The following is a 19,564-nucleotide window of genomic DNA, read 5'->3' as shown; positions in this document are numbered from 1 at the left end:
AGGAAACCACATAATTGATTATAAATACAACTCTATCACGTGTGTTAAAATCACAAAAAAAAAAAGTCATGCAGGATTTTAATTAAATACTCTCTCTTCGATCAGCACTCTATGAAACATTGTAGTAAAAATGATAGTAAACTCATTGTTTTGAAATAAATAACCAAACTTGGTAAATAATATACGGAAATAAATTTAAATAGTCATTTGGTTGACGCTTCACGTTATTTTGTTTTCCTAATATGTACCAAATATTATATACCTATTGCAGCTGCACTTAAATGCTAATAAATTTATAACATTATCAATGACCTTTGAAGTTTGATCTGTTATTTTAGAGTTGATCTTGATACAAGATCACGCCCCCTCCACATTGCATTCGTCTATTTAGATAAACAAGAAACGCAAGTCAGCATCTCAGCTGTTACGATTGGTACATATATGTGAACGTGAAGAAGAAAGTCATCCTTTACGTTTATTGTATGTTGTTAACTGAATAAAATTAATATTCGTACTGTATCTAGATGGCTGCTATTACGAAAGGTAAAAATACTTTATTGCATTACCTCAGGAATTTTAAGTTGTAGAAAAGTAAACATTTAATATGTATATAATTATTTTGTTTTTCAAATATAATTTAAAGAAAAAATATGCTGTGTTTTCTATATTTTACTAACAAGTTTTTGTGATTAGATAATAGGACAATTAAAATATTTTCGTAGCGCAGGGAAGTTGGGTTAGCGTACGAGGCGATACAAAGCTATTAATTTATGTAATGGTTTGTATTCCAGTCTCTTATGTATTTTGGTCCATGGCTGGAGATTTGGGTTCTCCGTAAAAGTGACAGTGTAGTTCTTTCAGCCATGCTGACAGGCATACTCTTTTAATTCGTCCTTGTAATTGTGTGGTGTATAACCTTTTCTTTGAAAATGGGGGAATGAAATTTAACTTTATAGTATTAGTTAGCATGTAGCTTATTACTTTTAACATGAATAACTATTTTAGTTAAAACTTTAAAACAACAAAAATTCTTGGTTAATTAGGAGGGGGGGGGGGGGATGCCACACTGGGTTCGCCCCAGGCACTAATAATTTAAGCTACGCCACCAATGGTGGAAATATAAGTACCTACTATGAGAAACCCCTCCTCTAGAGTCATGGTTGTAAATCCTGGGGGTGCCAGCCATCTGTCTCTCTCCCCCCTGGAATCAATAACATGCCCCTCACTGAGGGGCTCGGCTTGTGATGGAAATATCGTAATGGCGAAACCCCCGGGAATCCTACAGATTTCACCTGCGTCTAGAGTCCACCATGTTTACTGCATGCAGAAGTATTGGTCTTGGGTGCTGCATAGTTTTGAACTTGGATTAGCCTATAGAGATAAGATGGTAGGTTTTCCCATCACATAATAATCAAAACTGTTCATGATGGATTAGCTGAGTAATCCAAGATGGCTTAACGTTATCAGTTCGGTGACAGGTTCAAGGTTCAAACTTTAAGGCCGCGAGGAGAAAGGTGGGCGTGGCATGGAAATGTTTTCTGCACGTGATAAAGTTCAACTACGTACCAGGAAACTCAATAGTCTCTCTCACAGCACACATACAATCTTAGGTAGCATGTATGCTTGTAGTTTAAAGTTGGGCTGAAAATTTTTTTGCAGATTCTTATACTCTGATGTAAGATGAAATATTTAAATTTTGTCTCTCAATAAAGTTACCTGTCAACATTTATCCCCCCCCCCCCCCCCTCTTCATACCTGGTTCACAATGTGGATATTTCAATCCCTGTTGCAGGTAATTGCTGACATCTTGTCCTGTTGGTTTGTGTAATGTCAATTTTCAGGAATAAATATATTTAAATGTCTATAGAGCTTACGTAAGGTTTTCACAGCTAGATACTATAGACAAATGAACTTCTACCCAGTGACCAGTTTCAATTAATATTTAAATAAATTTTCAATATGAACACATACTTGAAATTTTACATTTAGCAGATTAAAATAGCACATTATTACCCACCAGAGACAGAGAAAAAGCTAATACTGTTGTAGACATACACCAAAAATTGTATTTTCAATTCCCACATATTTTCTGTGTGGTTACATTTTTACAATTTATTTTTAATACTATTAGGGAATTGATGATCATTTATGGTATAGAACATTTACTTTGGTCAACTTCCTTCTGTAATAGGTTCGTTATAGGTGCCTGCATTACTGTATTATTTACATCTTGTCAAATTTGCAACATACAGGAAAAATAATTCCCTCTTTTCAAAGTGAATTTTAATTATATGAATGTGTGTTAACGGGTGGTGACTGAATTCAGCTTAGTTACTTAATTTTTTAATAGATGTACGCAAGAATTGGCTCAAAAGTAAGCTATTAATTCTTTACAGTTTACAATTTTACATTTTCACCCGGTGATCTTTCAAATTTTAATTATTATTTTTTACGTATATTTTTTTTAGGGGCATGGTCTGGTTTCTGAGCCCTCTATTTTTGCAGTAATTCATGCATTTCAAAACCTTACTATTACATTCTTTGATTCTCATGCTCTGTAAATTATTGCTATTACAGTAGAACCCCTCACATCTGACCTTCCCACAGCCGACTCCTCCTGATATGCGACCTGGTCTCTGTGGTTGGCGAGCCTGTTCAGACTTGAAAAAGTGACGCATCTGCATGTTTTCGAGTCGCAAACTGTCAGTTCAGCCGTGATGGTTGGTGTAGAATGTGCTCGTACTATAATCTTGTACTGTTATTTGTTTTTCAACGTCAATACTGTTAGTGGAGGGACACTTCCGCAAAATCAAGATTGACATAACTGAACCAATAATCCATTACAGAATTCTTTAAATAAGGTATGCTTACATTGTATTCATCTTCTCATTTATAATTTAACAGAAAGTAAATTTTTGAAATGTATACAGCAACATTTTTACAAATAAAGTTGTATTACTGTATGTAACTGTATAGCTGGGAAAGGCGTTTTTTTTTTTCCTACGGATATCCGACCTTTTGGCCGTTCCGACCATGGCCCGGTCCCATCATGGTCGGATATGAGAGGTTCTACTGTAGTTATTAGCGCTGTGTGTGTTTTTCGTCAGGCATCTTCATCGTTGCGGCCAAGCGCACGCCGTTCGGAACGTACGGAGGCAAGTTCGCGAAGACGAGCGCGACGGAGCTGCAGGTCGTGGCAGCAAAGGCAGCGCTCGCCGCCGGCGGGATCAAGCCCGAAGTGGTCGACTCCGTGGTCATCGGGAATGTTCTTGTGGTACGCACACCGCCATCGCAAGGCTACCTATTGTGTTGGGAATTAAGTACCTGGAGAGATTTGCTTTGGTTGTATCATCGGTACACTGCCAAAAGTGACCGAATTGAAAAGTGACAAAAACGAGATTAAATTACTATCCGCCTAATAAAGGGCAGAAGAAGAAAAAAAATTCCCAAGTCAGCATCTTGATCAGTTGACAAGGAGTTAAAATGTCGCTGCTCTTACCTAGTCTCGGTAACTAAAATATTGTAAAAAAATTGCTGGAGTTGACATACTTAGCAGACTTAGTGGTCACTTTCGGCAGTATAGTGACATACCTGGTGCGACGATGGCACACTTAAGTAAATCACACATTCTGACTTGGTACACTGTTGCACTGAAGGTGTAAATAGAACTTTTACCTAATATTTTGTGATAATCTTAGTAGTTGTAACACAACCGTGCTGAAGTAATGGAACTATAGAAACCTGGGAAAATATGAAGGAAAACATAATAAAAAAAATTTCTGAAATTCTTTGTTTTAAAAAAAAAAGTACCAACAAGAGGAACTGCCTCGCTGGTAATTAATGTGCCAAGCGCAAATTCTGCTAGACTTTCAAATTCTTGCTTTGCATGTTTTGCCTGAATTTCTTAACAGCAGAACGTTTTTGTGGTCTCAATTTTCCTTAGGTACATTAAAAAATTGGCTTAAGAATTTAGAACACTATATATACTATTAAAGACAATTTTCTGCTTTAGTATGCATTTTCTTTGTAACTTTACAAATAAATATTTTTTTGAAGAAACACGGAATGACAATACAAAAGGCAGAATTATGTTATTGTGTCGAAAGTGGGAACATAATATGGATTCCCAGAAAAATTATGTAAAATACTGAAAATCATGGGAGTCAAAGTATCAAAGTATTACATAAAAGTGGTTGTACTGTAGTTTGTTTTTTGTGATTTTAAAATTTTTATTGAGCTTTATTTCTGTAGTCAGCAGACTCAACAAAGACAAACGCACACGTTTTCACAGATGAAGGATTTTGGGGAAGGAATCGTCCCTGGTTTGTAATGACAGGGTTCGTACATCTTCTTGATATCCAAAAAAAAAAAGTCCTTCAGTTGTCTTTTTAAATAAGGTCCTTTGGAAGGCCTTAAATTTCACCAATGAACCTTTAAAACCTCTTAATAAAGACTGATAGCATGCAAGTAATGATAAAATGTGGGAAGTTTTATGACGTAATTTTTTTGACATCTTATAAATCGATGAACGCCGGCTGCACACACAAAAAACTGTCACGTTCCGCCTGAGCCGAGCGTGCAAGATCCGGCCAACCACAGTGCGAGAAAATCTTCTATAATAGCAAACAGGTTAAGGCAGGGTTTTAAACTAATTGTTCGTGATTATATTTAAACAAATTATTTAAATTAAAATTTGAAGAAAAAAAAACTAAATAATATTTGAAAATTAAAAAAGTATGCAATGTTTCGTCAGTGTTTTCTTATGACGTTATCACGTGAAATTAACGTCTGTAAACCGACTTTACAGACACGCCGCCTTCTTTTTTTTTTTAAATTTTCTAGGCATCGTCCTCTGACGGCATCTTCATGCCGCGGCATGTGCAGCTGCGTAGTGGCATCCCGCTGGACCGGCCGGCCCTCGGCGTGAACCGCCTGTGTGGCTCCGGGTTCCAGTCCATCGTCAACGGAGCGCAGGTGACGAGAGAAGCAGAACGATTCCCGCGTTGGGGAAGCGTCGGATGTACACCGTTGCTGCTAGCTCTCGCCATGTACGCCATTGCTAGCTCTCACCTAGTAGGCCGTTGCTAGCTCTCGCCATGTAGGCCGTTGCTAGCTCTCGCCATGTATGCCGTTGCTAGCTCTTGCCATGTACGCCGTTGCTAGCTCTCGCCATGTACGCCGTTGCTTGCTCTCACCATGTACGCCGTTGCTAGCTCTCACCATGTGTCGTCGAGGAAGCCTGGAAAACCGGACGTACGAAAAAACAAACATAAATACACAAACTCGCACAGAAAACCAAGGCAAGCTCGATCGTTTACATCGGCTGATTTTGGCTCGGTTTCCTGTTTGTGTTTGTGTATTCATCTTTTGTTTGTTCATCCTTCGGGTTTTCTCTATGTGACATACAGTGTGAACTAACAGTGGCACAGGTGCAAAATAATGTTTTTAAACACTTCAGCCAGAGTTCCGCGAGGTTACAAGTAGGCCTGTGTGGATACTATTTTTTTAATGCAAAGAAAATATCAAATAGAATGTCTCAAATATTTGCAAAGTCGAATCGAATTGCAAATATTGTTCCCCACGAAGTTGTATTACACTTATTTTATAAAATACAGTATTGAAGTTACAAAAAAAAAAATGGTTGTTTAACGTTTGTAATGTTTGAACTGATTTTAGTGATTAACCAATTGGGGTCTTCAATAAAATTATAAAATAATCATGCATAATATAAAATTGAGCATTCATAAAAACAATTGGAGCACCTTCTTTTGGTTTTTTTTTTCCTCTTGTGGGGAAATACTCTTTCTGTGGTTAAATCCCAGTCAGATGTGCAGATTTGCTGGACTTCAGTTCTTTGCTTTTATAACATTTCTGGTTCAACATGGGTGGCAGAAATCACGATGTTGTTTGGCTTTCATTTGAACATGCTGAGAACAAAACAAAAAAAAAAGTTTGTTTTTTTTCTCCCTAACCTCTGTTTTAAAGCATTTTTACCGTAGGGTTTCAAACAACCATGTTCATTTTAAAAGTGCAGGATCAAAATTAATTTTTGTAGTAACATTTTTCAATCTTAGAGCTCCCTCAGTTGATGCAAGCTAGGGTACGCCCATCACATAACGTAAACGTGTGTTTTGTGATGCGGGCATGCATGTGGTTAATTGTGAGGTCAATTCCAGTTGATTGGTTGTGATTGGTTGGCAGAGAGGTTGACTTACTTCATCTTTCTGTCTTGTTCGTGTGCTAGTGTGTGAATTTATTTTGTTCCTTCTAAACTCCTATTGACCAACAATCAGATAACTTGTAGAAACTTCTGTGGAAATAATGTGCTTTAATATGAGTTCACAATTAATTAATCACTTTTAAAACTGTTCCTGAAATATTATTTTTACTTTTTATAGTTTCTTAACTATATATAATTATTCAGTAATTTTTTTTTATGTTACTCAAGGGTTTCATATTTTAATATTCAATTCAATAATCAAAAGTGAAGATGTTAAATATCAAAACTACAGCATATATGTAACAAAATATTCTCTTGTGTCATAAAAGGACATTCAGAGATAACTGCCTGTACCATTTATTTTTACAAACTTCTGATAATATGTACTAAAGGATAATTTTTTTTTCCACATCTACTTAGTTTGCAACAAGGTATGTCAAGAAGAAACCAATTTCTGGTATTGTGTAAATGTATTATCATCATAGGCTTACAACATATATTTATTTTCTTTATAAGAAGTAGACACAATATTTTTTTTTGTAAATGTATTGTAGTTAAAGTCTTAGTTTTTACATAGATCAAAAGGTTTACTTTGTAATTAAGATTTGAATAACATCTTTAGTACTTTAACTTCTTTTGAGTACATTATGTATACGTATTATTTATTGTGTATTCCCAGTAAATTAAACAGCTAAATTCTAAAAATTCTTATTCTAAAATTCACAGCTGCTGAGCATGTTTCTGAATTTATCATGAACTTTTGGTTGTAGTAATAGCAATTTTATTGACACTGACTAAGCATATGTGTATACACTTAAGTTTTTCCTGCAGATGAACATCAAGTAATTTTTCGAAGTCAAATTTTTATGTTTGGAACTCACTTTGCATTTTCAAGGAATTGATAAGCCACTGAAGAATTAACGTGAAAGTACATCTTCAACCGCAGAGTGAGAGAGTTCATTGTTCAGAAACGGCCATAATCACAGACTTCTAAAATGGCTTGCTAGGTCCCTGTGTCACTTTTTTAGGTGCCAACTCCCTACTTGTACAGAACTAAAATACCATAATCAATTATGTAAATCATAAACTTAAACTAAATATAAATTCCTGCATGGTCGGATAAAATCTATACATAATTGTATACACGAAAATGTTAAAAAAATTTTTGCACCGTCAATGCCCTAGGATGTACCAATGTAGGTAGCAACTTGGTACAATATCAGTTATTAGAGGTAACTTATTGCAATTAAAATACTGTCATGGTTTCTTAGACCCAGTCATTAGAAATGGCTGATTTTTTTGTAAATCACAGCATAGTCATACCATGGTATTTCGACAGAAGTTAGTTCTCAGCGCCCCGGATTCGTAGAACCATGGTGAGATATGTTTTCTGGGTCGGGATGATGTGATCATAGCCAGAACAGTAAGGGGTCGTCCATTAATCACGTGATATTTTTTTAGCAAATTTTTAACCCCCCTCCCCCCTAGTGATTTGTGGTGAGGTTTCAGGCTTACCCCCCCCCCCCCCCCCAATAAATCACATGTATTTTTTTGGTACAAAATATTTTTAAAAATTTCAGAATATTATCTTTAAATATAGGTATAATATAATTTAATTCTGGAAAATTAAGCACAGTGATAAAAATGTCCAGACACACATTAAGGTTGCAGGTTTATTCTCACTGGCATAAAAATAATAAAGGAACAGCTTATATGTGATTTACGCGTGTATTCGGCGCCAAAATCACAGTCTTACTGGCGACTGGCAAGCCGAGCCGGGTGGGTTCATGTTGCGGCGGGCGGGGGGGATATTGTTGCCTGGCTACGGCGAGTCAGGGTCAAGCGTCGCTTTTCGGTTTAGTAGAAATTGCGCGAAAAAAATAAATACACATGTTATCTCTCTACACCCCCCCCCCTCCCCCCTTGTGATATTTCGTGATTTCCCCTCCCCCCCCTTTTCGAGCCTCACGTGATTAATGGACGATCCCTAAGTGGTATTATTTGGTTCCGCCAGTTCATTCTGAGCGGGGACTCCAAGATCGTCCTGACGGGCGGAACGGACAACATGAGCCAGGCGCCGTTCGCCGTGCGCAACGTGCGGTTCGGGACGGCGCTGGGGGCGGCGCACGAGTTCGAGGACACCCTGTGGGTCGGCCTGACGGACACGTACTGCAAGCTGCCCATGGCGCTGACGGCGGAGAAGCTGTCGGAGCAGTTCGGCATCACCCGGCAGGAGACGGACGGCTTCGCCCTCCGCTCGCAGACCTTGTGGAAGGAAGGTACTCGAACACTCCCCGGAGAGACTCTCGCACGTTACACGAGAGCGAAGTTTCGATCTCGTGTCGGTCAGCTCTCGTGTGCTACGCGGGCAGCAAGTTCCATTTATATCAAATACTAGCAGCTGCAGTACCCGGCGTTAGCCCGGGCTAAACACACGGAGCTTTATTGTCTGCGAGTGAAAGCAAACTGGATAGCGCTATATGTCAGTGTGTTGGACATAGAGAAATGTCACACAATTACTGTTTGTATGCTTATGGTCTATGATTTTTTGTTTACCCATGGCGATCGGTCATTTATTATTTATTATTAATTATAAATTATTAAGACCGTTAATCGAAATAAGAACTATCCTATCTCTAGAGTTGGAAAAAATTACACATAAATGCCAATTTTCATAGAAATCGGTTGACTTGGTGAAGAGTCCACTGTAAACAAACATCAGGACACTGGATTTTATAAATATTAAGATTTTCACATGCATTGCATAATATTACCGACTATTGTAAGGTGTATTTTTAATTAATTACAGTTTATTTTTTTTAACTACTATATACATTTTTTCTCTAAATTAAAACAGTGTAAATGACCGTGCACAAATTAATCACACTCTCATAAGTCCATTGTTTACTCTCCGCATTGGAGCTCGGCTTTACAGTAGCTCTCTCTGCTGTTTGTCTCTTACCACGCACGTAGGTCCTAACTCAATGCTTTGTGCCACTCGCTCGTCTGCCGCGCACACAGCACCGTCCCAGATGCCCCGATCTTCGCGCACAATGCTCATTGCTTGTCGCCCGATATTTTCCCCTCCAATGGGTCACTCAACCTCTTCACGTTATTCTTGTATATCCCCAAGGGTTCACCTGTAAGGGGTCATTCAACCTCTTCACGTTATTCTTGTATCTCCCCCAAGGGTTCACCTGTAAGGGGTCACTCAACCTCTTCACGTTATTCTTGTATCTCCCCAAGGGTTCACCTGTAAGGGGTCACTCAACCTCTTCACGTTATTCTTGTATCTCCCCCAAGGATTCACCTGTAGCATCACCAGTCTGTCTCACACCGCAGGTCGGCCCCTCCTCGTACAGCTGCCAAATCCCGCCCTGGAATGGTCTCGCGGCCCTCAGAAGTGTAGCGTCGTCTAGGTCCTGCAGCTTAACACTTGTAGCTGCGAGAACAATGCCGTCTAGTTAGCGCCGCTTCACGCGACAGCGCTCCGGGAACCTCCTGAACCCTCGAGAAAGACGGAGAGAGACACCCGAATTCGTGGGCAGAAAGGGGCCCCACTAATGGGGGGAGTTCTATGTACTGTTAGTGGAAAGGGCAGTAACTGTCATTACTCTTGAGTTAAGCAAAGATTTTATCCTGAGAGAAGCGTGGGCAGTGCCCCACTCCAGTCATCTCTGACCTCTTCATAAAACTGTTAAAAAAATAAAAAAAAAATTCTGAGCTCTCTAACTTTATAGCATACTTAAATATAGGAATGAGAATACATTTTCTAAGATTTTATTTATAAATTTTATTAAACTTGTCAGTCAATCACATTAAAAGCAGTGTGTAATGTGCTAGTCGTTATAAAGTGTTAATATAAACTGTTGCATATATATGTGTGTGTATGTATACATATATACTTATACATACACACATACATATAAATACACACACATATATACTCACACACATACATATATACACACACACATATATTTCAAAACACTCCACAAATGTAAGAGAAACTAATACAGCAAGATTCCAACAAATTGTTAGAATTCTGATTATTCACAATAAAATATGTGTTATGGTATAGTGCTGGCCAAAAGTCTTGCAAGGTTAGCATGTGGGTGTGTAGCTTGAAAGGTAAGCGAAACAAAAGAGTGAGTGGGAGAAGGGACTATGTATCAATGGAGCGCAGCCGATGAGGTTGAAAAATATGTACTTGGCCGCAACATTATTCCTTTAAGTGCTAAGAATTTGAACATGCAATGGCTAATGAGGTATACGTAGCAACACGTAACAGCCTCATTTCAAGAACTGATGTTTTCAGAACAGGTGGTCTGAAACAGACCCATTCAAACTATAAAAAAAATTATAAATTAGCGAGCATTTATGTATGGTTTAAAATTGATTCAATAAGAAAGACCTGCACAATAAAACAAATTAAATTAATTTTTTGTCAGGAAATAACGACATTCCTTGAATTTCAAGCATTAAAAGATTCCTTTCATTAATGATGATTTGAATTAAGTTCTGGTTAAATGCTAATTAATTCCATGATGTGACTGGAAATTCCTGTGCTATGTGGTGTATTAAATTACATTTCTGTGTTATGCTGTGTTTTGAAGTGCTGTTTGTCATTATTTCTGTTTCATCACAATTCACCACGTTATCTTGTCTGCAGCTGTGCCCTAATGAAGCCAAAAGTTAGATAATGAAATGAAAGGAAATGGTTATGGCACAGGGGTAGCAGGTTTCTGGCAGTTCTGACCTCTCCCTGGTATCGAGAGGCTGGTTTATGGCAGTTGTGACTTCTCCCCGGTATGGACAGGCTGGTTTCAGGCAGTTGTGACGTCTCCCCGGTATGGACAGGCTGGTTTCTGGCAGTTGTGACACCTCCTCGGTATGGACAGGCTGGTTTCTGGCAGTTGTGACATCTCCCCGGTATGGACAGGCTGGTTTCTGGCAGTTGTGACATCTCCCCGGTATGGACAGGCTGGTCTCTGGCAGTTGTGACGTCTCCCCGGTATGGACAGGCTGGTTTCTGGCAGTTCTGACCTCTCCCCGGTATGGACAGGCTGGTTTCTGGCAGTTGCGACGTCTCCCCGATATGGACAGGCTGGTCTCTGGCAGTTGTGACGCCTCCCCGGTATGGACAGGCTGGTTTCTGGCAGTTCTGACCTCTCCCCGGAATGGACAGGCTGGTTTCTGGCAGTTGTGACGTCTCCCCGGTATGGGCTGGCTGGTTTCTGGCAGTTGTGACGTCTCCCCGGTACGGACAGGCTGGTTTCTGGCAGTTCTGACGTCTCCCCGGTACGGACAGGCTGGTTTCTGGCAGTTGTGACATCTCCCCTGTATGGACAGGCTGGTTTCTGGCAGTTGTGACGTCTCCCCGGTATGGACAGGCTGGTTTCTGGCAGTTGTGACGTCTCCCCTGTATGGACGGGCTGATAAAGAGCTGACTGTTTGTTCTGTTTGCCAGCGAACGACAAGGGCTACTTCAAGGAGGAGCTGGCCCCGGTGCAGGTCAAGGTGAAGGGCAAGGAGGTGGAGGTCTCCGTGGACGAGCACCCCCGCCCGCAGACCACGCTCGAGGGCCTGCAGAAGCTGCCCACCGTGTTCAAGAAGGACGGCGTGGTCACCGCCGGGTCTGCTTCCGTGGGTTACCTCGTCCCTTTCCTGCCTTTTATTGTTTACGGAAGTTGCACATTTGTGAATTAATAAGTTAAGGCTAGGGACACCTGTATTTTGCAAATACATTTCGTGCCAAGATATTTCACAAAATACTGTAGCTTTTCTCCTGTGGTTATTGGCTGAGGTCGGTGAGAGGTGTCGTCCCGCTCTTGACGGGGGCCAATCAGAATGTGGTCACCGTACTGCTGCACGCTCACAATTTGCCATGACTCTTAGAAAAAGCTACAGTGTTTTGTGAAATACCTTGACACAAAATGTATTCGCGAAATACAGGTGTCCCTAGTTAAGGCTTATCATCTCAAAATTGAGGTCACATGTGGCAGTGAGGGGTGATTATGTGAGAATGGACAATTGTTTTTTTTGATGGTATTTTACGTCTCATGGTTAGGCACAGAGGCTTTAAGGGGAAGAGATGTGTGAAAAAGCACGTTTCATTTCTGCCGATTCCTGTGGTTTTAATATTACAACTAAAGAGGGGAAAAAAAAACTTTAAAACATTTAAGTTTTACCGTTCACATTTTTTTATATTACAATTAAATAGATTTAGGGTTTTTGGGAAAATTATTTTGTACAGTTTTCCAATTTTATTTCGGTTGTATATATACATGTCCTTGTGCCCAACTTGTTGTCAACAAACTATTTTCTAAGGAAGCACTGCAATCTAATCTGATTCAATACGTGCACGCGATCGAAAGTGCACCATTTTTAGCGGTTCAAGCTCGGACTATTGACTGTGGGGTAAGAAATGTTCACAGGTACATCTTAAGCAAGCACTTTGTTCAGCATACAAAATTCATACAAAATAAAGTTATTTCACTACTTTCCTGAAACGGTAGCAATGTGAATCTTGTCCGCAGTTAAAAATACAAATTTTAGACTTATTAAATGCAAAATAAACAGTTATTTGCTTGTTTCATATCATAATAAAATGACAATTACTAAGTAGGATATTTGCTTAATTTTATATACAGTACATTCCTCCCAAAAATTTTCCCAAACCACATTTCCCTATCTTGCTGAGGTCTAGTTTTGGTAGCTTTCTGTTTACAATATTTGTTTTTTAGGTTAAGTATTTTAATGTCATCAATGTTTCTAGATAATAAAACTGCTAATGATGTTACTTAAGACCTACAGTAGTGGCAAAACAATATCATTTTTCTCTCTTTCGATGTGTGAGTACATGTTTTCTGTCATTTCTTACAGTGCAGTGAGATAAACAAAATTGCCCAGCATTTATAACTTTGCTATCAAATTGATTTGTTTCAAACTTCAGTTACGAACCCCGCTGTGATATTGGATTCTCTGTCGACTTGAGTCTTTGTTAAATGAATGTGCGATGGAAAATTCGAATCCATTTTCAAACTGCCACTGTCAAAGCTATCATGCAAGTACAGTAAATTCTGCGCATGCTACGAAAACATACAGCACATATGTAATTCTGTATTTTATTACAAGTAAGCAAATTTTAACTCTACTGACAAGTGTATTGTGTGCAGTATACAGTAAAACGCCACAGGCCTTCTCGGAACTCACGCAGTAGGCTGGCATGCGTTTCTATGTTTGTCTCTGTCGCGCTTTGTTTCTATTCGTATGGTTGAGCACTTTTATGTTTGCATTACTGAAATGTATTGTATGTTAATTATTCAGTCAAATACTAAAATTTTAGCATCTTTTAAATATTTTTACTGTTAATTGTAACTTTTACTGTACATAAATTTTTAGATTTTTAAGTTGAAATTGTTTCTTTTTTTTTTTCTTTTTTTTCATTTTCGGCTCTTTTGCGGATTATCCGCGATTTTCACTATCAGCTGTGGCCCTGCCACATAATTTCGCGGATAATCGGGAGTGTACTGTACATACAAAGAATCCGAATTCAAATACTGCGTATGCTCCTGCCGGAGCGAGGCGGGCGTGTCTGGAAGGGAAGGGGACGGCTTGCAGGGGATCTGCGACGGGGCGGGGGCAGTGGTGCTGGCCAGCGAGGACGCCGTGAAGGAGCAGGGGCTCCGGCCGCTGGCCCGGCTCGTGGGGTACTCCGTGGTGGGGGTGGAGCCCAGCATCATGGGCATCGGGCCGTCCCCGGCCATCAAGAAGCTGCTGGCGCTCAGCGGCCTCAGCCTCTCGAACATCGACCTGGTCGAGGTAACCACCTAGTCCGCTTCTTCGCTTCTTCCCTCCGGTACCGACGACTGAACGTTACGATTTATTAAAAAACAAAAAAATAATAAATCGTCGTGTGGGGAAAAACTACCAGGTTCGTAAACGGATAGCCCAATTAAAGATTTCACTACACAGTTTTATTGATTGCCAATGCTAACGAATAATCTTCTTAAAAATGCCCAATAAATCAATTAGTAGAGACGTGCAAAAATTCGCGGTTTCGATGGCCTTCCAGACAGACTGCACATACCCCTGTACACTCGTGCAAGTAACGCAAGGTCCATTGGTTGCCGACTTGTAAGTCGTCTCGGCCGGTTTTTGTCTGTGTGGTTCGATCCTTCTTTGGTTGAGGGTTTACAACTGGTTGAGATTCGTCCAGATGAACAGTAAGCCAATAGCGAAATTATCTAAGAGGTATGTGTGTTTGAATTCTAGCCTATCACCGAATGAATCCGCGAATTTTGCAGGTCTCTATCAATTAAACTTAAAAATGTTTATTCCACGGTCACTCGGTTTTTACACACCGCACACAAACAAAAAAAAAACTGCAACATTCAGGAGTGGGGAACTCGATTGGGGAGGGACATTAAAAAATAAATTAGAGAATCAGACAACTGTAAGACTCGTCACAAGTTTTTCATCACCGTATATCGTACGATTGTGACCCTCCACTAGGTACTTTATTTAATGAAAATTCATGTGTACCCACTCCTCGAAGTAACGTTCTAATTTGTTCCCATGAAAAACAGAGTGCTAATCAAATATATATTTTTTTTTCCATAAGCGAGTATGTTGACTAAAAGAATTTGTTTTCTAATAAGATAAGTGTGTCTGCTGACCACCATTTAATCAAGACTCTACTCCCGTTAAAATTAATTTACAGTACAGAAGTAATTTACTGTACAGTGTAACAAAAATTCCAATCGAATGAGAGGAATGGTGAGGTATGTGGTGGGGGAACCGGAGGAGGATGCGGCAGGGGAGGGATAGAAGTGACGCAACATACTTGCGCTCTTACATGCTCGCATACTTTCTTACTTTAAATTTCACACCTGCCTACTTGCATACTTTCAAACATGCATAATTTAGTGCTCACGTACTTGCGTATTTTTGTTTTGATCTGCGACCTCAGCCAAGGAGAATTATGTTTACTATACCTATTTTGTGTATAGTAAATGTATTCACTGAGGTTATATAATTATGTAATTAATATTTCACTAAGTAATTTGTCATGTTATCTTGTCCTTTAGGTATTTATGTCTTTTCTGTTTTTATGTTTTGTGTATATCCTGTGATGTCTCTATTTTAAAAACAAAATTGCACTAAAAATAAAACCGTAAAATCTTGTCTCTAGTAAGGGCAAGGGTTCTTATAATTGTATGCACTCTTCCCATCGGAATTGAGTAGTGATGGATTATGTATACTCTCTGTACCCAAAAGTTTACATGGAATTGAGTAGTTATGGACTATATACTCTCTGTACCCAAAAGTTTACATGGAATTGAGTAGTTGTGGACTATACTCTCTGTACCCAAAAATTTACATGGAATTGAGTAGTTGTGGACTATACTCTCTGTACCCAAAAGTTTATATGGAATTGAGTAGTGATGGACTATATACTCTCTGTACCCAAAAGTTTACATGGAATTGAGTAGTTGTGGACTATACTCTCTGTACCCAAAAGTTTACATGGAATTGAGTAGTTGTGGACTATACTCTCTGTACCCAAAAGTTTATATGGAATTGAGTAGTGATGGACTATATACTCTCTGTACCCAAAAGTTTACATGGAATTGAGTAGTTGTGGACTATACTCTCTGTACCCAAAAGTTTACATGGAATTGAGTAGTGATGGACTATGCTCTCTTGTAACAAATGCCAGATTTTCGAATCATCCCCACTCGCGAAAATGATAGGTTTGAAACCTTGGCCACCGTGCCTGAGTGAACGACCTGCGTTCCAGATAAACGAGGCGTTCGCGGGCCAGACGCTGGCCTGCAGGAAGGACCTGGACCTCGACGCGGACAGGCTGAACGTCCACGGCGGAGCGATCGCCCTGGGACACCCGCTCGCCGCGTCGGGCGCGCGCATCACCGCGCACCTCGTGCACGAGCTCAGGTGTGTTTTTGCAGTGAGACTCCCAGAAAATATTTACGTCATAATCTTGATTCCCACACCGTAAAATATAAATTTCACGCCTCAAAAGACTCGCAGTTGTTCGGACGACAAGAGGACAGTGTGCCAGTTCCAAGCCTAGGACTTGGAGGAAACACTGCACTCTAGTGAGCGTCTCAATCATTCGACCTCATTGACACAAATAAACCATGGCTAGATGGTTAGATTTCAAAGCACGGAGTAAAAAAATCTGAAATGTTTTATCATTGTGATGGTTTAGTCACTTTCAGGAGACTAAAATAAAAATTTTCAAAAAAAAAGATAAACTTGTAAAGAGGACCGGTATACTACGATAATATATCTAATCAGTAGGGAATAAACACCTGACCCTATCTCTTTATTTCCTGCTGTGATTTCTGCTGTGAAGAATTTTTTTTTTAAAGCTTTCGAATTAATTTTGATGTTAACGTTTTGTGATGTTTTCTTTTAAGTCTCGACCCCATTTTGTGTTTGTGGGTTTCAGACGTGCTTTTGGCTCTGGAACTGTTAGTATTTTTTGGGCAGAGCAATTTTTTCTGCATTTAGATAACTTTTTTTTTTTTTTACACGTTAGTACCCGTCTGGGGGCGGGTATTGTGACCTTTGGGCTGAAAGTGATGAGCAAAGGTTACACACCCGGAAGAGCATGTCAATGCACTGTGCGTAACACCGACATTCAAGTTAATACACCATCAAAGCACCGAAATGCAATTATAAAATCATGAAACTAATCATCACTTTCAATAACAACTTAACTCTAAATGACATGTACCTAATCTTTTTAAATGTTAAAACAATAAAAGTAATTTATCAAACATGACTTTTGTACCACAATTTAATTTTTAAAAGATTTGGAAAAAGTTAACTGTTTTTATTTTTCCAACTGTTATTAGTTACTTATTTTTACATTTCAATCTTAGAACATTTGAACACAGAAATACTTAACACATTTATTTTATTTGTTCTGAAACAGTTAGAAATGCTTAATACAGATTAATATACTATTGAAAAAGTGTGTATGTGTCAGTCAAAATGACACTATTTTTGGGGAAACATTAAAGTGTCATATTTGCTCAGTAATAATATGTACATATAAATATTTTTAATAAACTTTAAAAACTGTTTTCTAAACGCTATGAATTGACATTTATGAATTTTTTTTTGTTTGTTCTGAAGAAAGTACCTTTTTTCCAGAATAAAAAATAATTCTAAAATGCTTTATCCCTCCCCCCCCTCCTCCATCCCCTAAATCAATAATTCTCTAAGAGGGTGTTTTGAGACCAAATAGTTTACAGTTTTAACGGGTGGTTGGGTACTTTAAAAGTTCTATGAAATCATGTGAACGGTTGGTTAGATTACTAAATAAAAAAAAAAAACTGTTACATGGTATGATTGGGTGGTTCGATTAGATACATTAAAAATGCTATTAAATATTAAGGTTGGTTGATGAGGTTCAGTTAAATATAGGTAAATTTTAAATTGGTAATTCATAATGATATTGCAGTATTTTAATGTAGCTAACCGAACCTACACAAGATTTTGTGTGTCTGCCCATTGTTACTACTTTGTTACTCATTGTTACTTTTCTGTTACCCATTGTTACTTCTTTGTTATGCATTGTTACTACTTTGTTACCATTGTTACTTGTTTGTTACCCATTTTTACTTTGTTACCCATTGTTACTTCTTTGTTACTCATTGTTCCTACTTTATTTAAATTTTACATGTTAAATGTCTTTGAAACGTGTTTTGATAAGTATTTTCAGTGTAATGTATTTATTCTATGTTACCTTAAAAAAATTGTATTTATGATGCAGGGGAAAAAAGTTTTAGTAAGGACATGGAAGGAAAACTCAGGGAAACTGTCTGTATGTAGTAAGGAGCATGGGAACCGTGTGTTGTTACTGTGTTTGTGTTTTGCAGGAGAAGGAAGGGGAAATATGGCATTGGATCAGCGTGCATCGGAGGAGGGCAGGGCATCGCTCTGCTGTTGGAAAGCATCCACTGAACCGCGGGCACAACTCGCTCCCGAGACGTCGCCTTTTTTCTTACACCACTTGCCACAATCAGGGTACAAGCTGCGTTGTCACACACTGCGGTTGCATGAAGGAGTCATAATACACTTGAACTATTCCATGTTCGTGACAATGTCAAATTATAAATCACATGATGTTAAAGACTGTCAATTTTTAAAAATATTTTTATAATTATGTAACTGAATGGTTTTAGAGGAATAAAATATAATTATTTTTGAGAGTGTTTATCTCCTTGTATAACATCATCAGTATTCTTTATGATCTTTCGAATGATTTTTTTATTTGTTTTACTTTCCTTTCAATTGTTTTCAGCTCCTATATCTCATTCATCTAGACCTTAAATTCTTAGTTTTCTCGTAGTTATTTTTTTTTCTCCTTTTATTATCTTGTTATTTTAATTGGCTTAATCCAGTTTGAACATATACACTCATTATTTCTTCTAGTGCACTTTAAATTTAAATCTCTCAACAAAAAAAAAATGCTGATTACTTCTTAATCTTCTTGTATCCAAATAAAAATAATTTAAAAAAAAATAGGAATTTTATTTTTGTAATTCATGCACTTAACACACTTGTGTCATCCTTTCTAAATGAGTTGGGATGAAACAGTTGGACCTTACATTAATCAAGCTAAGGGCATATCCAGGAAGTGATTGTGGTTGAGGGGGGGGGGGAGGATTAAGGAGCTATGTATAGAATAATTGATGTTCACCTTTTGTTATTGTTTATTATTGTCTGGCATCACGGGTGCTGTTCCCCCGATGAAAGTTTGAATTCTGAATCTAAACTCGTTCTGTGTCACATGATAAGCTTGTTTATTACGATTAAAAAATTTGACTGAATCGTGTGTGTATGTTGATGTGTCATTAGCGGAGCAAGACTAAAATGTCCCTACATGTAATAGAGATTTGCTGATTTGGCAGCTAACAAGTTCACATCCTTTGGCGGTATTACATGTGTGATTCGATTGCATATCCTCTTCTGTTCTTTGTTTACGACGGGCTCAGGTACGTCAGGGGCATTTTAACGGCACTGCGTTCCCAACATCGGCGTGGAGCAGATATGTGTGTGCTTTGGATGTACTTTGCTACCCAACGAGTCCGTGGATACAGTCATTAGTAAAAAAACATCCCATGTGGCTTTGGACATACAAGAACTAATTGGACAGTTCAGTTGCAAGAGAGCCTCGAACGTAGACGACAAGAATATGGTCGTATCATATCGTCGACTGATTGGCAAAAGGGCGAATGTTACATTTTTTACGATTTTTAATTTTTATGTTGGTAAAATTCTTTAAAATTTAATACACATCTT

The 19,564-nt window shown here is 38.6% G+C and overlaps 1 protein-coding gene across 1 annotated transcript; it reads left to right on the top strand.

Moving 5' to 3' along the window:
• Window positions 1-99: 99 nt before the first annotated feature.
• On the top strand, window positions 100-18,471 carry LOC134539789 (3-ketoacyl-CoA thiolase, mitochondrial). Its single transcript, XM_063382044.1, has 8 exons — window positions 100-543; window positions 3,108-3,274; window positions 4,843-4,974; window positions 8,235-8,499; window positions 11,691-11,866; window positions 13,844-14,044; window positions 16,026-16,180; window positions 18,139-18,471. The coding sequence occupies exons 1-8, from the start codon at window positions 525-527 to the stop codon at window positions 18,221-18,223; spliced, it is 1,200 nt and encodes a 399-aa protein (XP_063238114.1). The 5' UTR covers window positions 100-524; the 3' UTR covers window positions 18,224-18,471.
• Window positions 18,472-19,564: the final 1,093 nt, after the last annotated feature.

This window comes from Bacillus rossius, chromosome 16 (genome assembly GCF_032445375.1).
Source record: "Bacillus rossius redtenbacheri isolate Brsri chromosome 16, Brsri_v3, whole genome shotgun sequence".
Lineage (NCBI taxonomy): Eukaryota > Metazoa > Arthropoda > Insecta > Phasmatodea > Bacillidae > Bacillus > Bacillus rossius.
Note: the sequence above shows the minus strand (reverse complement) of the source record. Positions and strands in the feature narration are given on the sequence as shown.

What these genes read in the sequence shown, in the direction of transcription:
- LOC134539789 (XM_063382044.1), top strand. An exon ending in CGAACATCGACCTGGTCGAG is followed by an intron (nt 14,045 to 16,025) that starts GTAACCACCTAG and finishes CCTGCGTTCCAG; the next exon opens with ATAAACGAGGCGTTCGCGGG. An exon ending in CACCTCGTGCACGAGCTCAG is followed by an intron (nt 16,181 to 18,138) that starts GTGTGTTTTTGC and finishes TGTGTTTTGCAG; the next exon opens with GAGAAGGAAGGGGAAATATG.